The 20,930-nt window shown below is 47.1% G+C and overlaps 2 protein-coding genes across 25 annotated transcripts in view; one reads left to right on the top strand and one right to left on the bottom strand.

Moving 5' to 3' along the window:
* Zranb1 (zinc finger RANBP2-type containing 1) overlaps positions 1 to 2,043 on the top strand; it is a 46,626-nt gene extending 44,583 nt beyond the window's left edge. For 8 of the 9 annotated variants that reach the window (XM_074078101.1, XM_020157868.2, XM_074078096.1 and 5 more), the window contains one exon: positions 807 to 2,043. In XM_074078101.1, coding sequence (XP_073934202.1) covers positions 807 to 1,025 — 219 coding nt within the window. In that variant the 3' untranslated portion in view covers positions 1,026 to 2,043. The remainder of the gene's footprint in view (positions 1 to 806) is intronic. The other variant, XM_074078100.1, reaches the window with a different exon arrangement.
* A 2,173-nt stretch (positions 2,044 to 4,216) lies between these two features.
* Ctbp2 (C-terminal binding protein 2) overlaps positions 4,217 to 20,930 on the bottom strand; it is a 148,410-nt gene continuing 131,696 nt past the window's right edge. For all 16 annotated transcript variants that reach the window (XM_074078115.1, XM_074078102.1, XM_074078105.1 and 13 more), the window contains 8 exons: positions 14,386 to 14,540; positions 13,959 to 14,103; positions 12,555 to 12,761; positions 9,295 to 9,509; positions 8,771 to 8,901; positions 8,213 to 8,340; positions 7,768 to 7,885; positions 4,217 to 5,602 (listed from right to left, as the gene is read on the bottom strand). In XM_074078115.1, coding sequence (XP_073934216.1) covers positions 5,422 to 5,602; positions 7,768 to 7,885; positions 8,213 to 8,340; positions 8,771 to 8,901; positions 9,295 to 9,509; positions 12,555 to 12,761; positions 13,959 to 14,103; positions 14,386 to 14,523 — 1,263 coding nt within the window. In that variant the 5' untranslated portion in view covers positions 14,524 to 14,540 and the 3' untranslated portion in view covers positions 4,217 to 5,421. The remainder of the gene's footprint in view (positions 5,603 to 7,767; positions 7,886 to 8,212; positions 8,341 to 8,770; positions 8,902 to 9,294; positions 9,510 to 12,554; positions 12,762 to 13,958; positions 14,104 to 14,385; positions 14,541 to 20,930) is intronic.

Here is a 20,930-nt window from a genome sequence, read left to right as displayed (position 1 = left end):
GGGCTTGCTTACGTATTAGCAAGCAGAGGCCCTGAGTTAATAAAAGGTAAGGAAACAGGTGTCACAGAGGGTCGTGAGTCTTTTAGTCTGGGAAAATAGAAGTTGAAAAATTGCAGGGACACTGTGGCTTAAGGAGTGGGTGAGAAGAGGGCCTGGGCAAGATGAGGTCAGAGGTGATGATGGTGAGACAGGGTTCATCAGAGCTCTTAGAACTCTGGCTCATGCTCTGGGTGAGCTGGGAAGCCAACAGCCTATTTGCCCAAAGAGCAACACAGGCTGCTTGTTGACCACTGCATGGTAAGTACAGGGGAGAGTGAGTGTGGTGCAGACTGGGCAGGGGAGGTGATAAAAAAACACTCAGAAAACCTGTGTTTTCATAAAATTATTTATCTTTTATTCAGGGTTTTAGTAATGACCATAAGACGTTTATAGTTACAACATGAGAAAAAATTCATAGACCATGACTTGTACAATCTGTGCAGAATTTACTCAGTATAACTTACCTTGTCAAGTGTTTGAAGCTGTCACTTCTGGTATTTTCTTTGTCGTATCAGTTTACTAGAACAATTGCTTTTTGCTTTCATCTGAAACAAATGGTCTTCTAGAGTGTTCTCTCTAGCTTTTTCTTAGAAATTCCCCAGTGATAACTGGAGAAAATTGGGTTTCAACTGTAAAGCTGTTAGGTTGAAATCATGTTAAAAGTTTGTTGCTTTGGCTTTTTTAGTGTCATGCCAGTGGGTTATTCTTACCAAGTCTCTGATCTGTTGTATTATTTTCTCTATTTTCCTTCATTGCTCCTCTAAAAGCTAGGTAATGAGGAACAGCAAGAGAAACTGCTCAGGGAGTGGCTGGACTGCTGCGTGACCGAAGGGGGAGTTCTGGTTGCCATGCAGAAAAGCTCTCGGCGGCGAAACCACCCCTTGGTCACACAGATGGTAGAAAAGTGGCTTGATCGCTACCGGCAGATCCGGCCTTGTACATCCCTGTCTGATGGAGAGGAAGATGAAGATGATGAAGATGAATGAAAAATACCGAGGAGCATAAGACCAAGGCATCAGATATGTGATGGCCCCAAAGTTAGTGTGGTGCTTCAAGCAGAGTGTACCATGTGGAATGACCAGATCTGACAGGATCTGCTCAGAAGTATTTTTCTGATCCACACCCATTGGAGATAATGCATATGCTGCATGAAGAGACAGAGAACTTTGGTTGATCGACAGTTTGTAAAAAACAACAACAACAACAAAAAAAAAACCAAAAAAACCCACAAAAACTAATTTTATTGACAGATCTTTTTTCCTTTCAAATTGTAAATCTGCCTATACATGTAATGCATGTGGTTGTGTAAGAAATTGTGTAATAGGAAAAGTTGTACCAGCATCTTCATATTGAGAAATTTTTTTTCCAGCATGGGCACTTACAACAAGCACATGGCAGACAACTCTTACTCCTTCATTAGGACCTGGCATTCTACTTTCACCTTAAAAGATCCATTTTACATCAAGTCTCAGAGATTTGGAAATTTTGTACAAATTATCCACAGCAAAACATAAAAAAATAAACAAGTTTTTATTTTATTAATTAGTTTCTGTTGTGCCCAATAAAATCAAATCTTTTAGGAAGAAATAAGAAAAGCTAATAATTTTTTTTTTAATTGAACACAGATATTGCCTCCTTGTTTTGAGAGGGTTTTGGTTTTTGTTGCCTTAGTTTTCTGATTTGATCCCTTTCAGTATTTAGATATTTATTTGTTTGGAAGAGTGCCCGAAAATAGGGGTTTTACTTCAGACTCTGGTCAGTGGTTGCTTTTGTGTATAGTTATTTCCTGGATTGAAAGGGAGCAGGCTTACTTGTCACTGAATGGAATGTATGAAATTTGTTCACCTGGACTCCATCAATGTTCTGCTCTTCTTGCAGAGGTCCTCCAGAGTCTTCCTGTTTTATTGTCACCTCTGCTCTAAGCAAATGCTATTAGAAGGACATGCCTTTGCTTAGGCAGATTGGAATACCAGTTGAGTACAGAATAAAGAACTTTAAAATGGAGCAAGGTGGTCAATGCATTTTATGAATTTCTATCTAGTCTGAGGATTTTTGCATGTTGGTTAGTTGTAGTCATTCTTATTTAAAGTTAAAAATATAATGTTAGGTAGAAAAACTTTTTATAAAAAGTATTACTTGACCACTTCAGGTATACATTCAATACTGGGTAAAATTTCTGACCTATTTATCTCAGGAACACAAGACTTAGTGTCCTGATAAGCACTTTGTAGACTATTGATGTGGCAAGGAATTTGCAAAGAAGCATATACACACACACAGAATTTTTCCTTCCCTTGTAGAAGGCTGTGAAAACCTTTTAAATATTTGCTTCTTATTTTCTGTTTAGATGGTATTGAAATGTGCACAACCTCAACTGATGCTGGAAACACTAAAAATAGAAAAATATCTGTGAGCTGTCATGTCTTTAGTTCTTTCTTTCCTGTGAACACTTACTAAAAGTGTTCCTAGGATGAAGGGATCATTTTTGCTGCATGCTAATACTTTGGAGAAAGTTTTTTTTTTTGCAGTATGATTCCATATAAATGAATTTTGCTATAATGGTAAATATTACTGTTCTAAGTGGTTTATGTTTTCTTACAAACTGATTTTATATGCTTTGATTTCATTTTGGTCAGTAATTAATAGCCAAATTTTTAGAAGACCACTATTCTGACTACTTAACAGCATTTGTAGTTAAGTATTCTCCACATATGTGGGGGGCAGAAATTCTGTTCAGATTGTTAGGAAAAATCTGCCCTCCCAAGTGAAGAAGCCAAAGAGAAGTATTGAGGGAAAGTGAGGGAGAATCATCTGGTCTGCATTGTGCTCAAACGCTGTTCAGAGTCAGACTGAGTACTGAGCTTCATTCTGTGTGTTGTGGTCTGGTGAGTGTGTCATTCCCATCCCCCACTTCCCTTTTTATTTATTTATTTATGATTGGTAATCCTGACCACATAGTTTGATGGGTATAGCTTTCTTCCCTGTGGGAAAGAATTTATAGATGGTTCCATTTCCTAGGCTCCAAAGACAGTAATGGGATTAAGTGGTTTTCACAGAAGAGTGGCTGGCTGTTAAAAGGCCAAAAATTTTGGTAAATCAATGCTATGTTAAGCTCTTGAATTATTAAACAGCCATAATTACTGTCCCAAGGCAGAGTATGCCGTCCTTTGTCAAAGATTATACGTGGCTGAGTGATAGACATGAATGTCCTCAGTGGACTGTGGACTTTATGGTTCTTTTTCTAGTGTGAAACCAATATAGTGTTTTCTGTCTTGATCTTGTTCTTCTTTGGAGTCAACGTATATATATGATCATTTCCAAAGGACTGTTTGAGCAATCAAGATCTAATTAAACAAAACCCAGGCGTACCATGGATCCAGACCTGCTGCCTTTTTCTATTTTTGACTCTTAGCATTTGTCAAGTCTGGAACACAGTGAACTTAAGTAAAAAACACAGCTATGTGTAGATGGTTGGGGCCTGTTTTTGGTGCATCTTTCTTCGTCTGTTTGGTAATGGTTAATGAAGATAATGCTAAACTATGTTTCTGTTTCCTGGAATGATAGGTCAGTAACTGTGTCTGCCAGGTATCTTTCTTTTTAATGTAATTTTCATGGCACAGTTGGCATGGGGTCACAACCTGAAAATAAGTGAGGCCAGGCAGACTGATGCTATAAGACACTTTTTTTAAATAAGAAGGATAAGGATGGGTGGGACTTTATTACTAATATGAATGGTTTAATGCTATTTTAAAAGGAAGATCCATTAAATGAACTTAAAGTTCTCAATCTATAGAAATGGCTGTTAATTATTTTGTTTGTTTGTTTTTGGGCAATACTTCATTTGTAGCTACTTTAATAGGTTATTGGCCATCGCCCATCCCCCTACCACCACCCCCCCCCAATTCTAAAAGTTGACCAGCTTTGTTTCCGGAATTGATTTTGCTCTAATTATTTCATTTTAAGGAGACCATAATTTGAGAATGGTGGGCTTGTGTAAGGGCTTGGTTTTTCAGTTAAACACTGTGTCACAGGTAATTGTCAGCATTCTCAAGTCTGGCTAGATAGAAGCTTGGAGTAACAAGTTGGAAATTGGCTAAGTGACAACGCAGTTGCCTTTAAACATCTCAAGTGGAGAACTTTTACATGGTGAGATGTACTTGAATTTCAGAACTTAAAAGAAATTTTAATTACTTTTTATTGAAAACTGCACTGAACGCTAAATGTCCACCTTTACAATAAACAAATACAGTAACGATAACTCACACTAAAACAAAACATATTTCTGATAGCCATTATTTTCTGTTTGGGACAGTTTAAAGTTTTTCTTTTGTCACAAAAACAGGAATGTACCTATACAAAGGCTCGAAATAGGCCATCTTTTTAAACAAAAAGGCAATGATTCACAAAAGACTATGAGTAGAACATGTAACTAGTTGATACAAATCTAATAGGATTTGTTAAAATCAGTCACATCTAATAACACATCTGAAGTGTTCTTGTATAAAATATCACGTGAAGAAAAGAATTTATCAATGTCTAAAAAAGTGGGTTTGTTCATAGACAATCTGACAAGTTACCATAAAAAGTGTTTCCTGAGACATAAGGAAATGCAACATTATTCTTCTTGAACCCTTCAGTTCAAGACTTTTCCACTCAATAAAATAGCTGAGGATCTGAAACTGAGAAAATATATTTGAGTACAAACAGCTTGTGAAACTTAATACTTTTTTCTTTCTTTCTTTCTTTTTTTTTTTTTTTTTTTGCATCATCAGAGGGCATTACGGAACTTACACCCAACTTGCCTGCTCAGAACGCAGTTCAGATGTGAGACACTTCTGCACAGGAGCCTGTACTGTCTTCAATCCTACCCGTGCAGATGTCTAACACAGGCAAACAGTTTTCTCCCCATTTCGCAGTAATTTAATCTTCCTATTAGCAAAAAGAGGTAACGAGCCCCTATCGACCAAAGGGACTAGAGTCATAAGATGGGGATTTCCTCTCAATATTTTTTTATTTTGGTGTTTGGAACTCTTGATGCAACATTCTAGAGCAAGTTGCTCAGGACCTGCTGTGCCCAAGGAACTGATAAAGGAAAAAAGCTCTATTTATTCTTTGTGATTTGATGCACAGATGAAAAACTTAACACACAATAACAGAAGTTGGTCGTTAATAAATCACTCCTAGTCTTTCAGCGCTTCTGTAAGCAGATGACACCTTCAGTTTTCTAGCTTTTGTAGCTTTAACACTGCAACATCAATGATGCATATGTCCAGAATCAGTTAAAAAGACTTTCATAATCCTTTTCTCTTAGTTCATCCAATTTTCCACGTCTCTTGTCTTGGTCCCAAGATTATCTGAATGATTACCTTTCAGCATTCTCTGCTATTGCTCATTGGGGTGCTCTCGATTGTCCCCATGTTTAGTGGGCTGGTTGGGAGAGGGAGCTTGGGAAGGGTGTGCCACCGTAGGGAGGTTGTGAGTTACCGGGATGCCTCCGGGGATGATCCCTTCCATGGCTGCAGGAAGTGCTCCTGGAGCCACGCCTACGATGCCTGGTGGATACCTAAGGATGACAGGGAAAAGGACCTTGTCAGTCTGAGCACTTGGCTCTTTTTCTACTTCTAGTCTGGTCTTTTTCACAATTATTATGGGATAGTTGTATTCCCTAGTCGAAGGAGAAATCTAGATTTTTTAAATGGTTCATTTAAAAAAAAAATAAAGCAACTTAGTCTGATCACAACACCAGGCTGTTAATTATGTGGGTTTTAGGGAACAGGAATGATTACTGCCTATGGATATTGTACCATGTACAAAATACATTTTGTACAGAATAGGTTCCAAGTTTGCTGGTTGCATTTGGAAAGTGTTAGGCTGATTTTATGATTTCCCACCAGATGACACCAAGTGTTCTCAGAAAGTTAAGTGTGGCTATTAGGGACTGAATGTTTCCTTCCCAAATTTTTATATTCAGATCCTGTCCCCTTCGGGATAAGCCCTCATGAATGGGATTAGTGCCCTTAAGAAGGCCAAGTTAGTTCTTGGGCGTCTTTCTACCAGATGAGGACATAGAGGTAGATAGTGTATAACACAGAAGAGAGCCCTCAGCAGACTCTTGTTCTGATACTTCAAGCCTCTAAAACTGAGAAATAAATACATGGTTCATAGCTACTCAGACTTTGCTTCCTAGACTGGTTAGTTTTATGTACCCCAGGAACAGGGGAATTAAGTGTTCTGGCTGTTGGCTCAGTGCCTGCCTTCCTCTGCATGCTGAGCTGGACTCATTTTTACATTGGAGGCACAAGGCTGGGTCTAAGGACATGCTGAATGCATTGTCCACCTACAGAACATGGGGTTCTTAGGCACAAATGTGAGTCTCATTCAAAGTTATTAAACCCTTTGTAACTGAGGTAATGAGAATGGTATCACACCGGGAAGCCACCCTGCCCCAGCGCCTCCCCTGACCCCAGCTTTTAAGCTGGTCAGAAATCCCCAGGACCTCTCCAGTCTTTAATTGGTAGGGCCCTTCAGCTCTTACAGTTTCGAACTGTCTGGAGAAATTCAGTGGCACCCTTAAGGGTGGGCTACCAATGTCAATGCATGAGAGATTGCGGTGCTATGATGGGTTCAAAGTCCTTACAAGGGCAAGAAAGATGGGACTAGGTGACTTGGAAGCAACAGTGTGTAGCTTCTTTAAATCTTTCATTACATAAACTGGGCCTAGTCAGCCCCATGGTTCCTGAGGCTAAGATGGGAGACAGTACAACACCCGGAGACATTTTCAGTTGTCTGAACTGTGAGTGGGAGAGGATTCTGCCTTTTTGGCCTCAAGGCTGCAGCTTGGGAGACCATGGGAATTCCCACAAATGAACTTACTGCTCCTTTAACTGGTCCTGTTTTAATCCACTGCCACCACAGATAGACTGTTTACCCCAACTGTATCTGTTCTGTCCTTCGTGAGAACAAGGACTTGCCACCGCCCCCTCCCCCCTTTTTTGTGGTACTGAGGCTTGAACTCAGGGCCTACACCTTAAGCCACTCCACCAGCCCCTTTTGTGTTAGGTGTTTTCGAGATAGGGTCTTGCAAACTATTTTCCTGGACTCAATCCTCCTGTTCTCTGCCTCCTGAGTAGCTAGGATTACAGGTGTGAGCCTCTGGTGCCAAGCTCCCTTGTTAGTTTTAACATTGTTTAGCCAAAGGTTTTCCTCGGACAGAAACTCAAACTATAAAATAAAATCACTAACAGGCCTTTCCCTTAGAAGATTTCATCTTTACCTTTTTGTCTTGAAACCTCTGATTTCACAGTGGCTTCAGAATGACGGGCAGTTCAAGCCTGTGTCACTTACCCTGCATGCCGGGCTACGGCACTGCGGTGGGGCCGATCCCCAATCCCTACCCTCTTTTAACAGGAGCTTCCTAGGCTTGGCGTGGTGGTGCATGCCTGCAATCCGAGCACTTGAAGCTGAGGCAATGAGGATTGTGAGTTTGAGACCAGACTTAGCTATGTAGTGAGACCTGTTTTAAACAACCCCACCCCCAATCTTATTTCTTCGATGAAAATGAGAGGACAGTGTACACAATTCCTATTGCAAAGACTGACTTCTTTAGTTGGCCAGGTAATGCAGACTTTCCGCCCTGCCTCCCCCCCCAAATTCAGGCTTTTCTGGCCTCCCTTTCTTCCAAAGGGTATGATGCTAGTAGACCCAGTTAGTGTAAGTTCCTCTTCTCACCTGTATGTGGCACCATTGAGCTCTGGATGAATTGCTTGCTGGTCTATTACTGACCAAGGAGCGGATGTGACAAAGAATTCCTTGTTGACACAGTTTCTTAAGCTTTCTGGGATGCGACCTAGAGTAAGAGGGTTAAAATTAACCGTGTCCTGTTTTTAGGTACTGTTACACACAGTGGCTTATATACTTGATTGTGTGGAGAAACGGTCTTCACCTGGGTTAGAAAATGCTTTCTGCTTCCTGTGGCCAGGCTCTGCATTCTGCTTACACTGGCTAGACTAGAGAGAACTGGTATTCTCCCTTGAAACTTAGTTCTGGGTTTATATGCACAGAGTCCAGTTAATACAAAGTTTAGCTTACCCTAAAAATGAACCCTGCATTCACTTGTAACCAGCAGAATTAGAGACAGGCTCGCTGTGGCTGTGATGGAGGCGAAGGGGCTCACCTGTGATTGCTCGGCGGATCTCCGTGGCAGCTGCCTCCCTCATCTCTAGTGATGCTTGCTCACTGTACCAGGCCGTGTGGGGGGTACAGATGAGATTCGGTGCATCTTTCAGTGGACCCTGAGCAAAGCTAGGTAAATGTAAAAGGACTCAGTTACAGCAGAGTGGCACTGTATCATAGTTCATAAGGGCTGGGAGTTGGAGAAAATAATTACAACTGTAAGAATAAGTGGACCAGAAAGAAAGAACCAGTTTCTATTGAGGCCTCCCTTTCTCTAACCAGAATGAATACTCCAGGGTGAAGATAGAGCCCGTCTGTTTACAGATCAAAACCAACACTATTGTTTTTCTGCTGCTTCACTCTGATGACCTTTGGGGCACTTTTGGCACTTTTTGCAATTAATGACAATATTGCATGCTTTAAAAAAACAGACTATAAATTCACCTCCAGAATTTCCTACCCAGGGAACTTATCTGGGAAAGTGCCTCAAGTTCATAGTGTGGGGATCAGCTGTAGAAGTGGACCCTGAAGAGGTTAAGCAGTCTGACCACACACCCACCTAAAGGGCTCCGATTCATGCACGTCAAGGGCCGCCCCTCGTATCCTGCCCTCTTTGAGGGCCTGGGCTAAGGCTTTCTCATCCACCAGGCCACCGCGGGCTGCATTCACGAGGAATGCCCCTTGCCTCATCTATGGAAGAAAGAGAAGCCGGTTACATCGTGCTGCTGGATCCATGGCTCTGGAACCAAGGCTAAAGAAAGAAGCTGCAAATTGGGAGTTTGGTCATCTGATATTTCACGTGCTGGCCATGGTTCTGGGGAAGGTTGGCGCTGCCTTTTCGCTCTTGGAATATGGGCCAGCCTGCTTCCCTAAAAGGTAGCTGGCACTGGATGGGAGCCAGCTTGGCTAGCTCCTGTCCTGTGGCCCCCTATCACTGATTTGTCCCAAGAATTCTCTGCTCACTGGTGTGTCTATGAACCATTTCCAATCCCATCTTGTGCCCATGTTGTAGGTGCAGGTAGCAGGTACTGTTACCTTACAACAGAAGCTTCCAGAGTCTGAGGACATCTACTTTTAAATTACCTGCTTAATAGTAAAGTCATTGATGAGGTGGTGGTTATGTTCATTGAGATTGCAGTGCAAGGATACACAGTCGCTCTGATAAAGCAAGTCCTGCAGGGTATAGACCCTCTGTACACCCAAAGACCGCTCTATCCCATCTTGCAAGTAGGGGTCATAAAATATGACGCTGAATCCAAAGGCCTTGGCTCGAACAGCAACAGCCTGCCCCGTGCGACCTGTGCAGAGACAGAATGCCAGGTGAGCAAAAGCATCCTACAAAAGTGTCCTGTGGGCTGTGCATCCCTACACCTTCTTTTCCAGCAAGTGATTACCATCCCTTCTGGTAGCTGGTGACTGAGGTATAGCATCCAAAGTTGAGTGGTATTCAAGGCCAGCATCAGTCCTGTGTGACATTATAGTGCTTGCTGCTTATATTAACCATTACCAGGAATATTTACTATAAAACAAAGACGTCTGGACATTCCCAAGCCTATATACCCAGTTAGAATGTTCTAATGAGCCCCTCGTGTCCCTCCCCTACTACAACACCTGAATCCTCCCAATTCTTGCTTATTCCCCCAGTTTTGGTTTGCACGGGGGGGTTTTTTTTTTTTTTTCCTTTTGAGACAAGGTCTTGCTGTATGTAGCTCATGCTGGCCTAGAACTTGCAATCCTCTTGCCTCAGCCTCCTGAATGCTGGAATTACATCATGCCTGGCACGTGGCAGGCTTCTTAATATAAGTGTCATTACTTTGTTGCTCTCATCATCTGACAGGGTACATTCTCCTGCCTATTTACCATTTGTTTTGCTCCTATAAGGAGTCTGATGATCAAAAGTGACCACTGACATCTGGCCTGAGCACAAATTGGCTCAGAGTGAAATCTCTCTTCAGCTGAAAGGCAGGGGCATGTGCCTGTTGGGCTCTGGGCTGTCCCACTGGTGAAAAACCTCTTGCCCAGGTCCTGCATGCAGCCTGGGGCTCCAGAAGTCATAATGGATGCCACATAACAGGACAAGCAACTTTCCAGTGACCATGACTTGCATAACCCCAGTTTCCCGACAGCACTTCCTGCTTCCCAGAGCTGTTTTCAGCTTGAAAACAAAATGCTTGATGCTCACTTGGGGAGATCACAACGTAAATCTTTATCTATAACCCAGTTTGTATGCAACACGAATCCTGTGTCTGAGGAGCAACCTGTTGGTAGATGCCCCCTCCTGCTGAAGCTCAGTTTCCCTGGGCATGACTAAGATGAGTGCCAAGGTTTGGAAGGAAAGGTCTAGTAAGGCCATTCTGATCAAGAGGGACAGTGGCAGTGTCACCAATGGGTCATTATGTCATCTTTCCCAATGCTAAAGTTCCACTGCAGTGCAGGGCAGAGGAGCAGGCAGTACTGGATGGTAGCAGGGGGCAGGAAGTGTGGTAATGAGAGAACTGGAAGGTCCCTCTTGTATGTCCTAGAAACATGGGATTAGCAACTCTGTTGTGTGGCTGAAAACCCACACTTTGAAGCATAAATGCCTCCTTCCACCATGCCAGCTGCCCTTTCTCCCCAGTCTCTAGCCATGGGATTTCTAACTACAGACCCAATATCGATTCTCAGACCTTGTAGAAAAGAATTTCACCTTTTCCTTTAGTTTTTTCTAAATGTTTCCAAACTGATCAGCCTGAGCAGGGCTCTGTCGACTCTTGCCTACATGTTCAGGACTCAGGTTTAGGTGTTCAGGCAAGTGAAGGCTTTCAGTCACTCATGAGGAGGGCAGAGGTAGTGGGTGGTGGTGCAGCACTAACTGGGCAGCCTGTGACTGTGCCTCCTTTTCTGCCTCAGTATAGTTTTGGGAGGCTACGGAGAGGTGATGGCAGTCTGTGTACCGACCCAGAGAACACTGCGGGGGTTGTGAGCTTGTAGTCTGGAGGAAGCAGAGCTGAAGCAAGGGGAGACTGAGCTTGGTGAACCAAGCTCATGACAGGGCATGGTCAAAGAAAATGCCTCAGTAAGAAGGACCTGTGATGGCTGGAGTCAGAAGCTGCTGAAATGAGACTGCCCACCACTCGACTGGCTGCACAGCTATACTGCAGACATTGCAGCCTGACCACCCCAGACCGATGAATGGATGGCATTTGAAGACCATCTCCAAAGGCCACAGGAAGCCCAGTGGGACACCAGCAGAGGGTGCTGCAGGGCTCACACAGAGTATATGCATCCCTTCAGAAACCAAGGGGTCCTGATAAAGCAGTTTTCAAAATAAGAGCTTCACCAATATGATCCTCCCAGCACCTGGGGACTTGACTGCAGGTCTTGGTTGGAGCCAGAGGCCAGGGAGTCCTGCCCTGAAGGGAAGATGTGTACTCTTAGAATTATCCAATAACTTCTGCCTAGTTCAAGCTGCTTCTTGGGGTCCCCTATGTAAGGCTTCTGGGGCAGGGGGCCTTGGAGCCCTCACACCTAGAATCATACAGCTCTGAGCTAAAGGCTGAGCGAACTGGGGAATTTTCTGGAAGCCAGAATTTAACTACCTACCCCTATGCTTCTCATACCTTCTTTGAGTCCAAGGAGGCAGTACTGTGTATCCCCCATTCCCTATTCACAGAATAGGAAACTGAGGCAGAGAGGTCTTTTCCTCAAGCTTACAGAGCTGGTAATGATGGGCTTGAACTTTGGTGGCAAACCACTGAGGAGGATGAAGTGGGAGTGGGAGGTCCTATGTAAGCTGCTGTCCGGGCATGGCTCAACTTCTCCTTGGTCCTTACCACACTTGATGGAGACCCATACAGGGACTTGCCTGTGTTGTCTCCTTGGCAACTGCCAGGTCCAGAAAGATCATTTCCCAACCCAATCTCTAGGACCCCCTGGCTCAAATCTTTCAGTGACATCCTGTTGCCACATCAGAATGGCATTCCTAGAGTCTTTAGGACCTGACCTTGCCCGTTGCCCAGGTCACCACTCAACGGCTGCCAGATTCTGGTCCCACGCCTTTTTGTTGCTCTGTGATGCACCCTGCACAACCTGCCCTTTACTCTCTGTTCAGGAAAATTTCACAAGCACTGCCTCATCCCGCTGTTCAACAACAGAGGATGCTGTCCTGCTGTGTCACCCAGTCAGTCACATAGACTCAGGCCCAGATCTCACCCGAGTGAATTCCCTAATTGCTCTTGGTCCCTGTTCATGGCAAAATACCTTCTGGTGGCTACAGCAGTGAACCTGACCTTCCAGAGAAATAGGCATCCCTGGCTCCTCAAGGGCAGGCCAAGTGTGACCTGGGGAGGGGCAAAGGCACCTACCAAAGCCAATGAGGCCCAGTGTCTCCCCACGGATTCGGGCTGCTCCCGAGGCCACCTCTCTGATCTGTTCCACGCTCTGTACCCGTGTGCCTTCCCGCAGAGCCTGGTAGAGCCATGTGTTCCGCCGGTACAGATTGAGGATGTGGCAGGTGGTGGAATCAGCCGTTTCTTCCACAGCTGCAGATGGGATGTTGCAGACAGCGATCCCTGAAAAGGACACGATGAGGCCGAGAGATGAGAAAAGCCCTGGTTCTGCAGGGAGGACCCAGGTCTCCCACCATGCCACCCTGTTGGGAGATGGGGTTGTTAGCATGGGGGAGAGGCAGGGTTTGGTCTGTTAGCCATTAGCCACTGTGAGGCCCTGAGATAATCCAGTCTGTCTCCTAGGGTTGGGACAGATGGTCAGTAGGCTCTCTGGCTCTGATGCTCACGTATCTCCCCAAAAGGCCTGTAGGTTCAGGACCTGGGCTTGGGCCTGAGCAGCTTTCTTCCAGGCCTGCACTAAGTTGGGAGCCTCAGTCCCACCCTAGTAAAACATTAGGTCTGCTCAGGGCAAAAGCCCCCAGGGTCCTCCTTGTGGGGCTAGGCTGAGGTTACAGAGATTGGTTTCTTGTTTTACGGTGCTTTTAAGAGTGTCATGCAAAAACTTCCAAGGTATTACTTGTTTTAAAACAAATCTCAAGTGCCAGCCTGGCTATACTGTCTTAAACAAACCATCTTCAGCTAACATGGACACAGGCTGGAATGCAGAAGGCTTCCATGGCCATGGAGAACTAATGCAAGTCTCAGACAGGAAGAGCCTAGGCATTTGCCTTCCTTGGTTAGGGGGTATCGAGGAGGGGTACAGCTGGACTGAGGCCCAGGTTGCAGACATCCTGCCTTGCTGCCCAACAGGTCTCACAGACCAGGGACCCCTGAAATGCACGCTCTGACCCACATGTCTCTGCAGATTGTCAGTGCACACCGAACCCATGTAGTGGGTGAGAAAAGAGAGGCTGTCAGGCTTTTTGGGTGCTTTTGCCCAGGAGTGTGAGAAGCAGGCAGGAGCCCTGACATTGGGTTTCTACTGTTGTCTTTGGTTTTCTTTGGAAACTCCAGCTGTGAAGGGCTGGGTAGGGGGCCAGGCAGTCTGGGATAGTCTTCAATCCCAGAATCCCAGGGTCTTCTCCACCCCTGGCAAGGGTAGTTTTTAGGGTGATGTGGGGCCAGTTGTATCCTCCAGTCTGAGAAGAGGAGCTCACTGGCTTCTCTTTAGGTCCTTCCAGACTCTGGGTCTTCTGGGAGCTCTGGGTTCTGCAGGGACCGTCTACCTGCAGTATGCGAAAATGGAGTGGAGCCACAAGGTCCTTCTGAGGTCCCACGGGAACCAGTCACCATTCCACAGGCAGAACCTGCCATACTCACCAAGCTCGCCGGCAGCCTTGATGTCGACATTGTCGTAGCCACTGCCGATGCGCACAATCACTCTCAGTGCCTTGAACTTCTCCAGGTCTTCCCTGGTAAGGGTGATGGTGTGGTACATCATGGCGCCCACGGCTTCGTTTAACACCTGCAGCAAGAGACAGACTGCAGGTCAAGAGCCCCCAGTACCACTGGGCGAGGGGAGGTGTCCCTTGTGTCCCACGACAACTGAACCCAAAGTAGAGGATTTCGGTAGGAAAATCATAGGCAGGAAGATGAGACTGTTTGAGGCCTTGCTAATGACTGAGGGCAATGGAATGGGGATAAGGATACTGAGGACACCCAAGGAAGGCTGTCCCGAGGATGACAGCGCTCACTGCCATCAGCTGGCCTGGGTGGGCCCAGGTAAGGTAAGGTAGGTGTGTCTCACCTTCTCGTGGATTTCCTGAGTGGACTGTGCATCGCAGAAGGCCACGGTAGCCAGGTCCTTCAGGATGGGCATCTCCACGGTGCAGTCTCTGCCATCCAGCAGTGCCACCAGGGGGCGGGGGTGCAGGGGGCCGTTCATGATCTGCGGGCGGATACCTGTGAGGAGGGAGGAGAGGCGCAGTGGGTGGGTGAACCAAGGACCAGGGCTCTGTCCAGCACGCGGCAGGGAGCGTTTGGAGGAACCCATAGATTAAGCAAAGGGCTCTGGGACAAGCTTGTCACCCTGAAAGCCCAGGAGGAATACCTGTGTGGCTCGACTGAACCGCTTTAGAAAGTATCTGCTGGGCCTATGGGGTGCGGGGTGAGAGGGGGACTTCATCTTGTTAAGTGACATTATATTTAGCTGATGACAAGCACTGTGATACTAACTCCACTGCCATTCAGAAGAGAAGGAAGGAGAGTCTCAGAACTGACACCTTGAAGAGGGACAGCACACAGCCAGATGCCACCTCTAGAGCAACCGTGGAGTTAGTTACCCAAGGTCACAGGGGCTTGTCCTGGATAAAGGACATGGGGACCTTTGCTATGTGCCTCCCTGACAGCACCACTAGCTGCTCCTCAAAATAAACCTGACGGCATAAAGCGAAGCAGGGAGAAACATGGAAGGTGCTGCACTCGAGGGACTCCCTTGTGGAACAGGCACGCCGGGGAGGCCAGCTGGTCATGTGCGCTAGGAGAGAGACAGTGTGTGAGGGCAAGGGGCCTGTGGAGTCCTGCAGAACAAACTTCTGAAAAGAACACAGACCTGGTCAGCTCCCAGAGCAGGCGGAGCTGTCCCAGCGGGTGGGGCAGGGATGGCCCTCGTGAGCTCGCCCTATGCCACTCAAATACAGATTCTCAATCTTCAGCAGGGAGGCGGTCCGGTACCTACCCTCTGCAGTGTACCACCCCCAATTCACGTCGCCCCAGGATGCCAGGATTCCTTCAGGATGCACACACCACTCCCCTTTCAAGGTCATTGCCGCAGGGGCTGCTAGACTTTGCAAGCCTCCTGACCCTCTGCCTTAGCCTGGAGTCATCCTACTCCAACCCTGGGCACACAAGAAAGAACCCCTCACATCAGGGGCATGGTGCCACCTGGATGCAAGGAGGGGCAATGTCCTCATCAAAGTGTTATGGACTGAAAACTGAAACAAGACAGTGTTCTGGAAGTTTCAAGCTTTCAGATGTCCACATAAACACCCACAGCAGCGCAAGGACAGTCCATTGTTGTCCCCTTCCTCCTGCAGTCTGCTTGTCCTCTCCTATAGAGGCCACGTGGGCCCGCAAGCTCTATCGAACAACCTCGGATCCTGTAAGGGAAAGTGTGATGTTTCTAGAACCATGTGGCCTTTGTGTGACCATAGACAATGGCACAGGCAGCCAAAAGCAGGAGCCCTCTGCCTAGGCACACTCACCTTCTTGGCTTCTACCTCCAAACAAAAACCACCCTACAGGGCTTCCCCTTGGTAGCACTGAGGCTCCTTCTGCAGCTAGCCACGCACTGCAATAGGAAGCTGAGAATGCAAATGCCCTTGCTGGGAGCTGTGTCCCCCTCCCCGTGGCACTGCACAGGGGCGCTGCTCCCGCGAGACAGCTGTAGAATCTGGGGACATTCATCTCTGAACACAGGAAAGAGACAAAGCTCTTTCCTGGCCTGAGAAGAACAGGCTGGAGCAGCTGGGAACTTGGCCTATCACTGGGTGGACCAGACCCAGTCGTCTTTCTATTCCAGAATGGGACTCAAAGGGAGCACTGGTCTGTCCAAGCCTATGAGTGGCAGCCAGAACCCTGATGTTGACACCGAAGGCATGTGTGTGCCTGGGTGGACCCAAAAGCCAGCATCATCCTACACTGTCACATGGCAGGACACAAAGGGTGGAGGGGCAGGGCAGAGGGAAGATCCCATGTCCTCACTGGTCCAGGACCCACACAGGTGGACGAAAAGCAGGGCAGTGAACCTTTGGCTTATAGTCCTGTTGACCTAACCAACAGGCTGGTTTCATGAGGAGGCCAGAAATGCTCCCTCCACCCTCAGTGCGCACAGGGGGAGGTTGGGGAGGACAGTGATAGAGAGTCCCTCAGAGGCTGAGGCTGGAGAGCCCCTCTACCCACAGACCACAGGCGGAGGGAAATGAGGGGTGGGACTTGCACATAGCTGTGCACCCTTTCAATTTATTCTCGAGATATGCTACAGAACTGCCACACTCTTTAACAGACAAGGAAACTGGGGCATAGACTCCTACCTAGGCTCCTTCCTGCTAAGAAAATAGTGAAATGGTCAAGACCTATAGGAAGAATGGATTTGAGGGATGGCAGCCCCAGACCATATAGGTGAGAAATTCCTTGCCTCCCAGGCTGTCTGCCCACAGGGCGGGGAACACCCTGCCTGACTTTCACGGGGGATGGCAGGCTGATCCATCACACCGTACATGATTACAGTAAGAAGCTCATGTAGTTAAAAGAGTAACCAGCGCTGGTGACTCATGCCTGTAATCCTAGCTACTTGTGAGGCAGAGATCAGGAGGACTGTTGTTTGAAGTCAGCATGGGCAGATAGTTCCCAAGACCCTATCTTGAAAATACCCAATATAAAACAGGGCTGGTGGAGTGGCTCAAGTGGTAGAGCACCTGCCTAGTAAGTGTGAAGCCCTGAGTTCAAATCCCAGTTACACCTCCCTCAAAAACAACAACAACAAAAAAACCAGAGTAACCGCACAGGAGACCAATGCATCTAGAGATGTGGAGAGACCAAGAGCTACTTCACAAGATGCCCATCCAGAGCATCAGTGCACGGATCCGTTACCTGGGTAACAAACTCCAGGTTGCCTAGTGATCAGCAACCTCCCTGACTTTGGTCACCTTTATCTTTGGTGAAACTCACCCTTTCTCCTCTCCCTCAGCTGAGGTTGGTCTGAGACTCTCCGGCCACAGGATGAAGGCTCAGGCTCCAGTGGTAAAACCTTTATGGCACAGCAGGATACTAAGTAGACAGCAGGGTGGGTGGCAGTGGCAAGACTCCTGGGTATCCCAAATGAGGGACTTTAGGGTGTCTGGCTGAGGACCATGCTCTGAGGGTGACCCAGAAGACCCTCAGCATGGAGGGAGGGGAAAGCACAGTCCCAAAAGGAAACTGTCACCACACAGGAGAGAACCCAGAGTGAAACTCAGCCCCTCCCTCCACTACTGCCCCCCTCCCCCCAGTCTTGTGGGAGGCTGGAGGAGAGTCCTAGACAAGGTCATCAAACACATGGAGGGACAGAGCTATAAGCAGACCGCCCATCTTTCAATACTTCTGACAAATCAAACAATTTTTAACATTTTAGGACAGAATGGACACATCATAGAATAAGGCACCTTTCCATTAAGGTGCACCATGACCATGAGGGACTCTGGGATATAGAACGTAATCTCAGCTTGGTCCTTGCCCTGGGGGCAGTGGTCCATTTCTTATACAGCTAGGGGAATTTAGAGGAAAAAAGCCCAAGGCTTAATGTTTAATGAGGACTCCCTACAAATTGGGTTTAGGGTAAAGATGTATGGCTCCCAATCGCCAGACACTGCTACAGGCTTTTCCATACGCACTGGAAGACTGTCACCACATTCCTACTCCAGGTAGGGTAACCACACTCAGTCTCCCAGTGTGGGGAAACACGTGTGTGACAAGGATCAGAGGGCCCAGTGCCCCTCTTTCTGCCCATCCTCTCGCCCTGTAAATTTCAGGACTATTCTGGATACAACCAGGCGCAGCCCGGAAATGAGGCTCAGCAGGCTCCCCTGGTATCAATTACTGACTGGTTCCAGGCTCGCCGCTACACACGCACCACACTCACCGCCTGGGATGGGCTGCGTCACGGCTCGAGGCCAGGCTGCTGTCAGTCCCCGGGCGCCCCTCCCCGTATTGCTTAGAGCTGAAGCTACTCATACATAATGTGCAATGAGAGAAAGCTAGTGAAGTTAGAGAAAGACAACACCAGCCTCACTTGCTGGGGTTTTGTTAACAGTGACCAGTCATCTGGGGAACACTAAGTCCTAAAGCCACCCAGATCTCAAGGTGGTTGGTCTCTAGGGAGGACCCTGGCAGCTTGGTGGCCACCCAACCTTGGTGCCACTGCAGCTGGGAGCTGCTGCCCTCAGTGGGCACAGGTTGGCAGGGCTGGAGTTGGCCACCTGGTATGGAACCCACGCAGGGCAAATGGGCCATGATCACTTGAGGAGAGTCACCAAGACAGAACTGTGTTGACCCTGAGATCCTGCCACAGGAAGCAGCCCTGCGGTTTTCTAGTTTTCCTGGACACTGTGTGAGGGACAGAAAAAAATAACCCTTGTTTAAAAAATGGTCTGAAACAGTTTCTGTTGCTTGCAGATTAAGAACCAAACTGCCCTGGGATATGACTTTGTTGTTTTTGTGATTTTAAGAATACCAAAGTTTACCCTGAAGTACCAAAGCTTTTGGCTTGAGTGTTACCCCCCTCCCACGCCGCCAAAGGGCTCATGCACTGGGAGATGTTCAGGTGTGCGTGTGGCAGGGGAGAGACCTGGGAGGTCCTCAGGTCTCTGGGAGTGAACTTCTGGAAGGGATTGAAGTAGTTCTTATGGGACCTCAACCAGTTAGTTCTGTCCGGGGGTTGCTATACAGAGGGTAAGCCTGGCCTTTCCCCTTCTCTGGCTTCTGGTTTTGTGTTGTTGTCATCAGCTCTTGCACTTGCTGTCACTCTGTAGTCAGGCCCTCACAAGGGGTGAGACCCATGGGGCTGCCCCCATTGTGAACTTTCAGTGTCCAGTACTGTGAGCTAAAGAAGCAATTTTTCTTTATAAAGTTAGGTTGCTTCAGGTATTTCATTATAGCATTGAAAAACGGAGACAGAGACGAGGGGCCTTGTAGGTGGCACCCAGCCTAGAGCTGAATGAAGTTACTGGAATTCGTGGAGTGTCTTCACCAGCTGTCCTGAATGTTGGCTCTGGATCCTCCTAGATGGATGTCTGTACCCTTGCAGCAGAGATCCTGAGACCAGACACATTGTCCGTGGAGCGCTGTGTGCCTAGTAAGAAGCCGGTGATTAAATGCATTACCTGCTCTGAGACCCAGGGGCCCGGGAGGTAGGAGAGGTAGCCTGTGTGGCTCCCAGCCTCCCATACAGCTGGTCATGGTGGGACAGGACAGCCACATGACCTGCTACCTCCATGACAACCGAGCACATCAGATAGAACAGAGAGTATATCAGATAGAAATGACCTCTCCTTCATATTATACTCTTATTTCTAAAAGGCCAGACATGGAACCAGAACTGACAAGGGTGTGTTTGAGGCTTGGGTTTCAAAACATAAATCTGAAAATTGGGACTGGGGCCCGATACTGTCATGGCTCCTACCAGAGGCTCGGCACTATGAGGATGGGAGAATGGATGGCTGAAGAAATAAATGCCTTCTTTGTTGGTGCAACACATTTACCCATACTGTAGAAACTGTCCTAAACCACCAGACTCTGGAGGTAAACAACAGCAAAGGTTCTGGAAAGTAAACAAAGTCAGACGTAGAGTCCATGGCAACTACAGGGAGGGTGGCAACGACCAGCAGCTCTGTGCCTCTCACAGAGCGACTTGAGGCTGAGTGTGGCACCACCTTAACTACACAGCATGGGATACCTAAGCTTTGTTTTCTACATTGTCATCTGCCTGATTCTCTGTGGCATTACAGTCCTTGCCAAGCCTCTGGGACAGGATGGGATGCAGCCTGGGCACAATTTGATTTTTCTCCTTCTCCTTTGAAGTCTCATTTGACATCTACGATCATTTTCTCCTGGAATAATGCAGAAACCACTTCCTATCCACCTTTGTATTTGTGGACTCACGGCAGACATCACTAATTGATCCTAACTCAGGGACTACACCTTGAGCCACTCCATCAACCCTTTTTTGTGATGGGTTTTTTTTTTTTTTTGAGATAGGGTCTCATGAACTATCTGCCTGGGCTGGCTTTGAACTGTGATCCTCCTGATCTCTGCCTTCTGAGTAGCTAGGATTACAGGCGTGGCCAGCACTCTTTCTTAATCCAGAGCTCTGGGTCCAATGTCCTCATGCGCCATACTGTAAGTCACTTGTAACCTACCTGCTATGTCCGTGACTGAGCCCAACCCTCTTATCTTGGATGAAGAAGCATGAAGACCAATGTTCACACATTACACAAATAGTGTAATGGAGCCCATTTCCTCACTTCCGGTGCAAGTAGCCTTGTAATTTGTGTTGACTGTGGGAAAATGGCAGAAGTGATGCTATGCCACTTCCAAGGTTGAGCTTTATTGGTACAAAGGATTACTGGGTGAGAGGCCACCGCAGACAGCCTTGCCACAGCCCAGTCCAGCCCAGCCCAAAGGTGCCTGCAAGCCACTTTTTCCTGAGTGATCTGTTATGTAGCAAAGTTAATTGCCAAGTTCAGGAAGGGCACCAGGCAATCAGGGCCTCTGGTGGACCTCGGACCATGAAAAGACAGAGGAGGACTGGCCTGTTGC

The sequence above is a fragment of the Castor canadensis genome, chromosome 7 (assembly GCF_047511655.1).
Source record: "Castor canadensis chromosome 7, mCasCan1.hap1v2, whole genome shotgun sequence".
Classification (NCBI taxonomy): domain Eukaryota; kingdom Metazoa; phylum Chordata; class Mammalia; order Rodentia; family Castoridae; genus Castor; species Castor canadensis.
Note: the sequence above shows the minus strand (reverse complement) of the source record. Positions and strands in the feature narration are given on the sequence as shown.